At 35.2% G+C, this 13,052-nt stretch overlaps 1 protein-coding gene across 3 annotated transcripts in view; it reads right to left on the reverse strand.

Annotated features, from left to right (window-relative positions):
* Positions 1–13,052, reverse strand: part of CHL1 (cell adhesion molecule L1 like) — a 220,055-nt gene that overhangs the window by 95,449 nt on the left and 111,554 nt on the right. For all 3 annotated transcript variants that reach the window (XM_081940227.1, XM_081940228.1, XM_081940226.1), the window contains exon 2: positions 10,437–10,619. In XM_081940227.1, coding sequence (XP_081796353.1) covers positions 10,437–10,527 — 91 coding nt within the window. In that variant the 5' untranslated portion in view covers positions 10,528–10,619. The remainder of the gene's footprint in view (positions 1–10,436; positions 10,620–13,052) is intronic.

Consider the following 13,052-nt stretch of genomic DNA (forward strand, 5'->3'; position numbering starts at 1 on the left):
CTCTTTCGCGTATATCTTGCATTATTTTAAGTTTTATTCTCAGTTTCTTCCTTGCCCAAACAAAGTTGTTAATACCTTTCTGCCATTCTTCCAAATTTGCGTCTTTTTTAAGTATTGGTATCATTTGAAAGAAGAATAGAAACTTAGGCAAAACATTCATTTTAACTGCTGCTAACCTTCCCAACAAAGACTATTGTAGTTTTTTTTCCATTTATTCATTTCTATCTGTATTTTATGCCATAATGGTTCATAATTATACTTATATAATTTCCCATTTGAAGTTGTAATATAAATTCCTAAATATTTAACCTTTTTTACTATCTCACATCCTGTTACTCTTTCTCATTCTACTTTTTGGTTTATAGTCATATTTTTAACTATCATCTTTGTCTTCCCTAGATTTACTTTAAACCCAGATACTTGACCATATTGATTAATTATATTCATTAAACCTGTAACTGATTCCCCCGGCTGGGTTAAAGTTACAACCAAGTCATCCGCAAATGCTCTTACTCTGTATTCATAATGCCTAATCTTAATTCCTTGTAGTTCGTCAGACCCACATATTCTATTCAACAACAATTCCAAAGTTAAAATAAACAATAATGGAGACAAGGGACAAGGGTCTTGTTCCTTTTTCAATTTTAAAAGATTCTGTTAAACCTCCATTAACTATAATTTGTGCGGTCTGTTTCTCATATATTGCCTTAATAGATTGCATGAAATGCTCTCCGAACTGCATCTTTTGTAATATTTTTATTAAAAATTGCCAATTGACTTGATCGAATGCTTTCTCCGCATCTAAAAATAAAAGCACTGCTGGGACTTGATTATTCTTTCCCAAATATTCCATTATATTGACCATTTGTCTTACATTACTTTTCATTTGTCTCCCCTGCATAAAACCAGACTGATCATTATGAATCGTTTGTTGCACAATTGGCATTAACCTGTTTACCAGTATTTTAGCAAAAATTTTATAATCTGTGTTAAGTAATGAAATAGGTCTGTAGTTTTTTGGCTGGGTAGGATCCTGATCTTCTTTTGGAATCAGGGAAATAAAGGCTGTTTTCCAGGATGGTGGAACTCTGCCTTCCATTTGGATTTTATTAAATAATTTCCTAAGAGGTTCCACCATTTCTAGTTGTAACTTTTTATAATAAACTGCTGTCAAACCATCTGTGCCAGGAGCTTTGCCAATTTTTAACTGCTCAATTGCCAGGAAAATTCCCTCTGTAGTTAAAAGTTGATTCAATCTTCCCCTTTGCTCATCTGTGAGTATAGGAATTTTCTTTCTCCAAATATCTGTCTATGTCTGAACCTTGTATTTTATCACCAGCATACAATCTAGTGTAAAATTCTAAAAAAGTCTTTTTAATCATATCCTGTTGAAAAACTTCTTTACCTTTGTATTCTACTTTCTCTATAATACGAGACTTTTGTTTTTTCCTTAACATGTATGCTAACCATCCACCTGGTTTATTGGCATTGCAAAAAGTGTTGTGTTTAGCATATAGAAGAATAGTGGCTATCTGGTCCAACATCAACATATTAAACTGCCCTCGCAATAAGGTAATTACCTCTTTTATCTTCTTATCATCTGGTTTAGACATTAACTCCTGCTCTTTTTTTTTAATCTCTTCCTCTATTTATTATTTATTTCTTTTATTAAATTTGTTAGCCGCTCCCTCTCCACAAAGGGACTCGGGGCGGCGTACAATAAATAAAACACATATTATAAAATTACACATTGTACGGAGGAGGTATAAAACACAATACAATATTATAATAACATAGCAATATTAAAATAAGTTAAATTAAAACCCCAATAGAAATTACAAGTTTAAAATTCTAATTCCCTTTGTTTCTCCCTTTGTCTGCACCTATATATATTATTCAAATTTCCTAAAACACCTCTCATGTATTCTTTAATTGCATCCCAAACGATTTCCATAGATGTCCCCTTATGCATATTAAAAGCAAAATATTCTTTCAATAGTTTTTTACATTCCGTAACATTTTTCTCATATCTAAATAGATTTTCATTTAATCTCCAAGACCTCCTAGGTCGGTCTCCATATTCAAATTTCATCCAAACCAGGTTGTGATCTGTTAAAGTTCTCGGGCATATCTTAGTCTTCTTTACCCTCTAAAAAAAATCATTTGTAATTAGTATAAAATCAATTCTAGAAAGGGATTGATGCCTATCAGAAAAAAAAGTGAAATCCCGTTCTTTAACATTCTGTTCTCTCCAGATATCTCTCAATTCAAAATCGTCCATCATATCAAAAAATGATTTAGGTAATCTTGTTCGTGTTTGAGTATTTAGCAAAAGCCTCTTCTTGTCTTGAACGGGATCCAGTACTCCGTTCCAGTCACCCAATAAAACACAGGATCTATAACCCCATTGTGTTAATTTAGTGTGAAGCAACTTATAAATTTTTTCTTGTTGTTGATTGGGAGCATATACTCGTTAAGAGTATTTTCTACATTTCTATTAATAGTTCAATTGCAATATATCTTCCTTGAGGATCTGCTTCAATTAATTCAGCCTTTAAGTCTTTTCTTAAATATATGACTATACTGTTTTTCTTCTCCAGAGCAGATGCTACGAAGTGTGGTCCCAGTCTTGCGTTCATCAAGTATTTCTGATCCTGTGTTCTAATGTGTGTTTCTTGAAAACAAATTACATCATTTTTAAATTGTTTGAAATAGTGAATTTTTTTTCCCCTTTTTTGTGGTAAATTTAAGCCATTAACGTTCCAAATTAGAAATTTAATTGTCATCTTCAGCATGCTGAAGCTTTCTAAGAGCTGCCAGGAAATCTTGCTGAGATTTCACCTTCGGTCTAGCTCCTCCCACAGCTTCTGTGTTCATATTTATATTTTCTTGGACTATTATCTGGGCTTGTTGAGACTTTAATTCTTGTTCTTTACATTTAGTGGCCGCACGGGTTTGTCTTTGTTCTTCTGTTTCCTGCAGTAAACTCACAACCCCAGTTTGTGCCTGACTATCTTGCTGCCTAGGGTCCTCTGTTTCTTTTCTTTCTTTGGGACCTGGAAATGGAGGGCATCCTGCCTTTAATACTATGCTATAAAAATCTTTTGCCTTCCAGACAGAGTTGAGACGATGTCTTTCTCCCAGGTAATTCACCACCAATCCGGCTGGGGTCTCCCATCTGTATTGAATCTGGTGATTTCTAAGTTCATCCACTAGAAATGCATAGTCCTTTCTAGATCTCAACATTTTGGGGGGGATTTCCTTCAACACTATCACATCTTGACCTGCCACTTGCAGTTTATTTTTATAGGTTGCTTGCAATATTTCATTCCTAATTTTCCTGGTGACAAAATAGATTACAATATCTCTTGGCAGTTGTCTTTGTCTGGCAATCCATTAATTAACGCAGTAAATTTTGTCAATTTGCCAGGCACATTCGGCCTTTGGTTCCCCAGTTAATTGAGCGAAAGCGTCTGCAAAAATATCTCTTAAATTTTCTTGGTTATGTTCTTTCAAACCCCTTATCCTCAGGGCAAATTCCATTGTTCTATATTGTATCACTGTAAGCTCTGCCTCCGACTTGTCAATTTTACTTTGTGCCTCCATAAGTTTATTGTCCAACTTTATATTAGACTCATTAATTTCTTCCACCTTCTCATCGAGAGATGTTACGTAACCAAATAATCCTTTAAATGCATCAACTATATCCTCCCTTATCTCTTGGTTATGCCTTTGGATTAAATCCTTAATTCCAGATATTTCATCAGAGACATCTTTAAAGGCATTTGAAATTTTCCCCTCCAAGACAACTGCCTGTTCTTTTAATGCATTTTGTAAGTTATTTTGTAGACCCTCCAGTGTCAAGGTTTGTGTTTGTGTTTCCACCGGAGGTAGTAAAGGTTGCAGCTTTTGCGACTGCGCTGGAGAACTGCCAGTGCTTTTAGAGACACTTAATTTTGTTTGTTTTGCAGCCATTTCAAAGTATTCAAATCAAGCTTTTTAACAACCAATTTATTCAGCCCAGAAAATCCACCTATTCTCTCAAGTCTTCCAACAACACTAACAAGCACTTAACAAGTGCTATTCTGCTTTCCGCTTCACTTTCGTTATGCCTTGACTTTTTATGATAGTGAAAACCACCCTGACTTTAACAGGGAATTCCCCCGGAACAAGAGCAGCTAGTAAAAATATATCCACTGATCCAAAAATGCAATTAGATAAGTAGCAATCATTTTACAGAAGAGTGAGGGGACTGTAGTAGTTAACATGGGATTAAAATAGGGACACTTTGATCCTGGAGAAGACTCTTGAAAAGAGTCTTGAATACAAGACTCTTGTATTCAAGAAAACGTGAATAACCAAGAAAACAAATTAATTATGAGTTCCCACCAAAGGCACAAATAATCTGGTTTAAATCAGCATGGTTTGAACACATTATGTGATGACCTAGATCAGGGTTGTCAAACCCGATTTCATTGAGAGCCACATCAGCATTGTGTTTGACCTTGGGAGGTGGGGTGAGGGTGGCCAGTTATAATCTACTTGTGTCGGGGTGCCTGTGGTGGCCCGAAAGTTCTATCAGCAAAAATGGGCTGTTTCCAGGCTGTTTCCAGGCTGCTTCTGTGGGTCAAATCTAAGCACCCCATGAGCCGGATCCAGCCCTGGGCCTTGAGTTTGATACCCCTGACCTAGATCATTTCAGAAATTCATATTGCTAGAAAAGATGAAAAGAACAAGAAAAAGAGGTTAGCTAGCAGTGTGATGAATGAACTCAATTACAGCAGTAGAGGCTGTAGATCTGAAAGACCAGGTTTCGGGGCAATAATTCACCTTATTCATTGTTTACTGGGCAACGTCAGGCCAGTAACTCTATCTCAGCCCAACTGAACTGACAAAGTTTCGGCTATCAAATAAAAGAACAGGAAGCCACCATATATATGGTCTTGAACTCCAATGGAATGATGAGCATCTACATTGTTCACTTATCTAAACTTCCATTGTCTGGTAGACTCATTCTACAGAAATGTTTTCTTGGTGAACACCAGAAATTTGAGAAACTAAAGAACAACATAGTATACCCATGGAAAATATTGTAATAATATCTAAACTACCTTCCAAGAACCACCTATTATTAAGTATGAAATATGCTCAAACGTCTTTATAATAGTGTTCCTAGGGAAAAAATTGCAAAAATCTAAATGACTTTAGTGAAGAGATACTAAAATTTTTATCTAGTAGTTATCCAGATTTGTGCAGCCTACATCTGGTAGCCCTATTATACAATGCAACCACCATTTTGCTGGATATTTTTAACTTCTCATATTGTAGCTTCTACAATAAAGCAAACAAGCAGAATATAAAATTAATGGCAATATTACCACTGGCTGTCTAGAATTTGAATTTGTAGGGTTTGTTCCCTTATACTTCAAAGTCCTCAGCAGCTTTACTTCATTATTATTTTTTATGTACTTTTTTGTTTAGAGACAAGAATATAAAGCCTGAAGCTGAGAAATAATTAGAAATAAATATGCTACTCAAAATATCGGAAGTACTATAACAGCAATGCTATTTTTTAAAAAAAGATGCACTACATTAATATAGCACATTATCTTTCAGGAAAAGACACAAAGTTGTAAAATAGATATTCTTGGCAACTATTTCAGATATGAATATGCTATGCTTCCTAAGAGATCTTGCATATCTTCCATTCACTTTTTTTGGCTTGATCAGGAGAATTCCCCAGCAGTGTTATTCCAAAGGAATTTCACTGAAGGGAATGAGCTCAAGAGTTACATCTTAACTTTTTGTAACTGAGAAAAAGGGAAAAGAAAAATGGAGACATTAATCTGAGAAATTAATTTTAACATTAATTGTGAGGTTAATACATTTAGCCTTTCCATTTTCATTCAGTCTTATTACATATCTCAACTGCAACTACATTCTCTGCTCAAAGAACATTAATTAACAACTTCAGAGTTTCATACTATGGCTTTAAAACTTTGATCCTATGAACTATATATTCCACACCAACCAATATTTTCTCCCCATAACTTTATCAGTGTTGTATTATGGTAATTCTTTAAACACAGAGAAAGAGAGAGAGATTCCAACATCAAGCTATTTAGCTTGCCCTTCTTTTGCTCAATTATATCCACCTTTTCAGTACACTTTGGACTGTCCATGCTATTAAATCAAATAATTTAAACAAAATATGGTATTGATTCTTGTGGCTTCTGGAAATTATGCCTTTGTGTTAGATAAATATGTTGTTCTTGTTTCTTTTTCTCCCATGCCCCACTTTTGTCAGTATTTTTTAATCTTATCCAATATTCAATAGCAATAGCATTTAGGCTTATATATTGCTTTACAATGCTTTACAGCTCTCTTTAAGTGGTTTACCAAGTTAGCCTATTTCCCCCAACAATTTGGGTCCTCATTTTATCCACCTCAGAAGGATGGAAGGCTGAGTCAACCTTGAGCCTGGTGAGATTTGAATTGCCAAATTGCAGGCATGTGGCAATCAGCAGAAGTAGCCTGCAATACTGCACTCTAACCACTGTGCCACCAAGTTTCATAAATAAATATGCTTTCTAGTCCCCTGATCATTTTTATTGCTCTACTCTGGTTTCTCTGAATCCTTTCTTAAAGATGTTTAAGTTATTTCATTTTTATGTGTTTGGGCCTAAAAGAAGTTGATACAAAGAAACTTAAGTTTGGTCTCCTATGAATTATCTTGGCGGGTCTCAAAGTTTGTATTCTCTCTGTCATTTTAATTGAACATGGAGCATGATTTGGAGGAAGCTTTGGTGTTAACTGCATTCCCTCTACTGATGAAAAACATTTGTATGTTTCCTTTCTTCAATGTTTTGAGAGCCTCTGCATAAGCCTCCTTATTGTAAAGGACTAGATGTGAGAAAATGATCTGAAATGGAATTTGGACAAGACAGAGTTGTTGCTGATTCCAGAGGTTTCACCTCCAAGGCTCAGATGATGTCCTTTTTCTGAGGGGGTGGGGGTTGTATTCTCCCTTAAGGAACAAGTTTGCATTCTGAGGATTGTCCTTGATACTGGATAGCCTAATACTAATTCTAGCAATAGCAATAACAAAAGGAAGGAGAGTCCTTTATCAGCTTTTGCAGGATAAACAGTTATGCTTCTGTCCACAGGAGAAGTTCTGGTGTCTCTGATGCATGGTATGATATCTTAAAGTTGATGCCTGGCAGATATCTTAAAGTTGAATACTACAATGTGATTTTTAAATCAGTTATAATTTGAACTTGCTGTATCCATTTACTATGGAACTTATCAGGTCTTCCTTATATCAGTCTTTCTGAGATCAGAGTTCCAGCTCAGCTCAGCATCTATATGGTTAGAGCTTTAATAAGCCAATATCATTTTTAAATAGCATGATTTCATAGGACCCATTATTGCAATACCCACATGAGCCATATCATAATTCCAAATGGAATCATGCTTTGAATGTGGCTTCCTCTCCCTCTTTCTCTCTCTGGATGAAGGGCTCTTTATGGAGGGGGGACATTAAGTAAACTACCTTTGGTGTGTGTGTGTGTGTGTGTGTGTGTGTGTGTGTGTGTGTGTGTAGACCATTATATCCTATCAACCTTATAAACATTAAAATTCTAGAGGGAAAAAAATCAGCTATTCTTTTAGTGTCTCAGATCAATCCTGATAATGCATTTTTGGATACAGACAAAAATGATTCATAACTTAGCATGCATGTCCTGTAATACAAGTCCTTGTTGTATGTAGTAAAAGGGGGGGAAAACTTTCCCATCATGTCTCAGCTCTAATTTGTGAATATCTATTTTTAGAATCCAAAAACCCTACTTTATTTAAATATTATTTAAGTACAGGTAACATTTTAAGAGAGACTTCCTCCCTAAATACAGATTTCTAAACTAATATATTTTTTCAAAAAAACAAGAATTTAATCAAGATATATAAGAAGAAAGATAATTCTTCCAGAAGTATGAAAGCTGTTGGACAATGGGTATAAATCAGATCAAATTATATCAAAATCCACCCAGGCTCTCTACAAATTACACAGTCTTTTCGCTGGATTTGTAATATAACTCAGAGAAACTGAGAATAAATATGTTACTGGAATTAAACTGCTTAAAAATTTAAAATACACATTATATAGTTGAATACTTTTAAAATGGGAGATATTACATCTAAGTCTTGGTGTGACTTAGTATATTTCCATAGAATCTACCCACCATGGCCAAACAGTGACATTTTTATTTAAAACCATATACCCCCAGAAGCAGAATAGATGGACTCACAACTATGCAAATCATCTATTTCATAGATTTACATTCTTTTATTATGCTGAAGAAATTAAAGTGTTGTGAATCTTCACATAACCAAACTATAAAAATGGAAATTGTACCCTGAAGAGTAATTGACCATAATAGAATTACCACTTTGTTATAAATTACAGGAATGCATATTAGAGAACTGGCTAGAAAGTCTTTAAACCTAGTGAACTGGAAAACCCGCTGCTTAAAGAGAATGCAGTATCTTGCTGCACCATATGGTACCTCTTCATCTACACTGCCAATGGAACCAGGCTTTGCCTATCTGGTTTATTGCCAAATATGATTCATGTTTATTAAAGCCATTAAAACCTTCATTAACAGAAATTAAGAATTCAGATGGAAAAATGGGGTCAAAGAAAGGTCATGTAATTTGAGGAGATGATTCTAAATAATGGGTGATCTTGAATCCAAATTTGCAATTTATAAGAGAATTCAACCACCAGCTCTGAAAAAGGTAATTCATTTACTGTGAACTAACACCAACAAAAGTAATTGTTTTTCCATGGTCATTAGAGCTGTGCAAACCCTAAACAAACACATCTCTATGAATGATTAAAGTAGCCATATCAGCTGGAAGGTCCACAAATGTGGAAAAAAGAGATGGCTGCTTTAATAATTCAAGGCAAGGTGTTTCATACGTGATCCTACTCATTGCAAAGCAAACGATTTCTGTATAATACTCACTTTCAGCTTTCTGATAATAGTATTCTCTATGGAACAATACTTCTTTATACACAATTTTGTCGTCTCTGCCTAATACTGGCAGTCTACAGTCAAATTAGACAAAATAGTTTCCTGGGATGCTTAACGCTAGAACAGAAAATTGTCTGATATGAGATTGGAGGAGTGGAAAAGCATCTTATATATAAAGGTACATTAATCTGCTTAGTGAAAACATGAGTGGCTCTCTCTCAGGAGAACTTGAGAAAAGTGCAGCCAAATGAGAATCATGAGCTCACAGGGGAATTGTTTTCACACCTTTTTCTTACTAAGGTACTTTTAACTTCTATTCTTCAGGACTTCTATGATTTGGGGGATACTTTGATTGGGTCAATTTCACAATAAGCATAAATATTAATAAGTGTTAGCTGTATATAACAACAGATATTAAGTATATCATGTTTTGGTTGACAATGAAAATGCAATTATTAAGAATATGGAAGGAAGGAAGGAAGGAAGGAAGGAAGGAAGGAAGGAAGGAAGGAAGGAAGGAAGGAAGGAAGGAAGGAAAAGCTGAGGAAGTATTAAGACTTATTTTTTATTATCTGTATATAGAAAAAAAATCACCTCATAAGTTCTCATTAGAGAAACTTGTGAGCTATCCAGTATATGACAAGCAACAGCAGATTTTCACATAAAAATAGATGGGAATGGAATAGATCTCTAGAACTTCTACACATTCTGTAATTAATAAGATAAAATTGAAAAAGTGAGATGAATTATGTAATTGAAAAGAAAAAGAAAATCCTTTATCTGTAATGGGAACAAAGCACTACTATTTTAGAAAATCCAATCCCATATCTGCATCAATCCTTTAAAAACTGTATTTTTCCATTATTTGCAGTTCTTTCTCTTCATAGACAAATGATACATAAGCTGCTTTTATTGAAAGGTATAGTTGCAAACCACTGTAGTCATGAATGGCAGCTAAATCTATTATAAATGGATAAATAACAATACAGCATATGAAAAGCAACAAAATAATTGTTTTATTAAATACTCCTGGCTGATAAATATTCAAGGAAACATTGATTGATATTATTGCCACCAATTTTTTGGGATATTCACTTTGAGTTTTTCTGTCATGTCTGGATAACTAAAAAATTCTAGTGAAACTCCTGTCTAAATTTGGTAATCACAGCTTTAGTGCCTGATACATAATGAACTTCAGTCACCTATCTATGTGCTATTTATACCTTTGATGCTTTTGCATGAATCATAAGGAAAGAAAACAAAACTCACAATTCTGTCACACAGAAATTCTCAAGAGACCACACTAGGAAAAAAAAATAAAGCTCAAAATGGAAACAACACATTCGTAAGATCTAATCTAATCACCAGTGGAGAAACAGTCAGCAAATGGCTATAACTTACCAGTAAGAGGGATTTCAATAGCGGCTGCCAAGCTTAATACAAAGAGAATCAGGCACACAGAAATCCTTTTTGTTTCTAATGGCATCTCCATCTCTCTTCTGTAAACATGAAGTCCAAACAGACTGAAAGATGCTTCACAATCTTCCTGTTTTGCACACTGAATACAGTCCCAGACAGCAAAATCTGGAAATGAAGCAGAGACAGTCACCAAAATAAACTTAAGGCAATGGTCCAGCTGTAATTATGTTAAGAACATGAAGAAATAGGAAAGATTTATAAGCAGAAGCATAAATCACAGCAATATACAGATTGTAATTTATTCTTTTAGCCTCCTGTTCTCATATTCAGAAAGAAAGAGAGAAAAAAAACCCAAAATCAATTACCCCCAAACAAATCAAATTACTTTCCTGCTTGTATACAAGGGGAAAAATGATGAACATATTTGGCACACTTCTAACATTCTATTTGTTTTCTTTTTAATAGAGACATAGAGAGTGAAAACAGTTTTAAAAATATTTATCATGGCAGTTCATTTATTTTATTTTGTAATACAAGCTAGAATTATTTTACTATTACCCCAACATTCTATCAGGCACACCTTAGAATTTTATTAACAATAAAACACCTTTGGATAGAAAATGTGCTTTCTACCCAGGCACATTCACAGATAATGTTGTCGACCACAGGTATCTTAAACTGAGAGTCAATAATTTAAGGTGGATACAAAGACACCATTACATTTATAGCCATTGTAAAAGACTTTGGAAGAACAGAAGCTGGATGGTATAAAATGTAATGAAGAACCAAAAGTCTATATATCATTTTGCCCGCAGCTCACTGCCCAAGGTGGAAACTAGTAGTTTGGCAACCAGCTGCTACACTGATGGAAATCAGGTGACCATTTATCTCAGAAGAAATGTTCTGGATTGTAATTTGTACTTCAGAAAAGCTAGCTATCTTCCAGTTATATCTGACAGAGCGAAGGCAGTCAGCCAGGAAGTGACACTTAGAAAACCCCAGAGAGACAATGAGAAACAGCTGGCTGACCAGCAGTTATTCAGAGGGTGTTACAGGCCATTGGTTTATAACTGGGTAGAAATTATGGAGATTGGGGGGGGGGGGGGATTTGTTTACTCAATACAGGAATTAAAGCTTTGATGGCGATTTATATTCAGGGTTGCTCTCCTCTCCCCAGCCTCCTCTTAAATAAAAATTGAAAATGAATAGAACTTAAACTGGAGACGGAGCATATTCAAGCAATATTTCAATCCAAATTAACTACATCTACAAATGATTAGATTTAGGAAGTGTTAAATTAAAAATGCCATCCAATCTCAAAGCTAATGTTGGTAGGCTTTGGTGGTTCTTGATATCTCCATAAACTCAAAGCCTATTGCAATATTCTATCACTAATGTAATCCATCATGAATCATGCATAAACAACTGACATAGCAACTGTTGTGTTAGGGCCATCTCACCCATATTCAGTGAGGTGCTCTACCCCTACCAGAGATGGGCTGCACTTATGTTCACAAGTGGTTTGTTGGTTGTGAACGCCTGTGCACTAGCTTCACTCACATGCACCCCTTTGGGAGGGAAATGGAGCTTCAAAGAATCAGGTAATCAATGCAGGCAGCTCTGGTGAATAAAGCAGGGGAGGCACAAAACTCAGCTGGGCAGCAAGAGAGGAGGGAACGAGCCAGAAAGTTAGTTATAAACGGATAGCTTAGCACAAAGGCAGGTGGGCAGGCCCAGCCAGAGATCAAAGCTAAGGGTTTGCCCAAACCCACATGACCACGCAGCAGCCCACCACTGCCCTTAACTCATCCTGCCCTTTATTTTCTAATTTTTCCATGTACTGATATATATGTTGCTGTTTCCTTTATCCTCATTATACTGTCATTGGATTTTAGAGTTTCTTCCCACACAACTAGAAGTTAAGAGCATAGAAGGCGCACACCCTTAAATTACTATTTCTTCTGTCATAACCTAACTTTATAGCATTGAACAAAGACAGTACATTATTTTGACTAATCATTGCATATTTTGAAAGAAAACCTGAGGTAATCTTCAACTTACAGTATGTTCATTTAATGATGGTTGAAAGTTACAAGCACCACACAAAATAGTGATTTATGACATGTCTTCGTACGTATGATTATTGCTAACTCTCCCCCACAGTCATGTGATTGCAATTCAGTCATTTGGCAACTGGCTTGACTTTACAATCTGTTGCAGCATCCTATGGTCAGAATTTGCAACCTCCTCAGCCTAAGTTCCAACAAACAATGTCAATTCGGGAACCTGGATTCTCTTAATAACCAGGTGATTTACTTAATAACTATGACTGTAACATCGGGTCTGGTCATATGACTTGCTTTACAACTGCACCAACTCATTTTGGAAATTCTGGCCACAATTGTGATTGTAAATTGAGGATAAATAAATTAAAACTATATCCTAAGTAACAAAAAAGTACTAAACACACCAAATGAGCATTCAAGTCACTTTTCTCCTAAAATCATACTTTGGCACCAGAAGAGGCATTTAGGGATATAGAGATATGCGTATATTGAGAATGCATTCAAAAAAAGATTTAGAACTTGCTGCCAGAGT

This window comes from Natrix helvetica, assembly GCF_964273705.1.
Source record: "Natrix helvetica genome assembly, chromosome: 1".
In the NCBI taxonomy this organism is placed as follows: Eukaryota; Metazoa; Chordata; class Lepidosauria; order Squamata; family Natricidae; genus Natrix; species Natrix helvetica.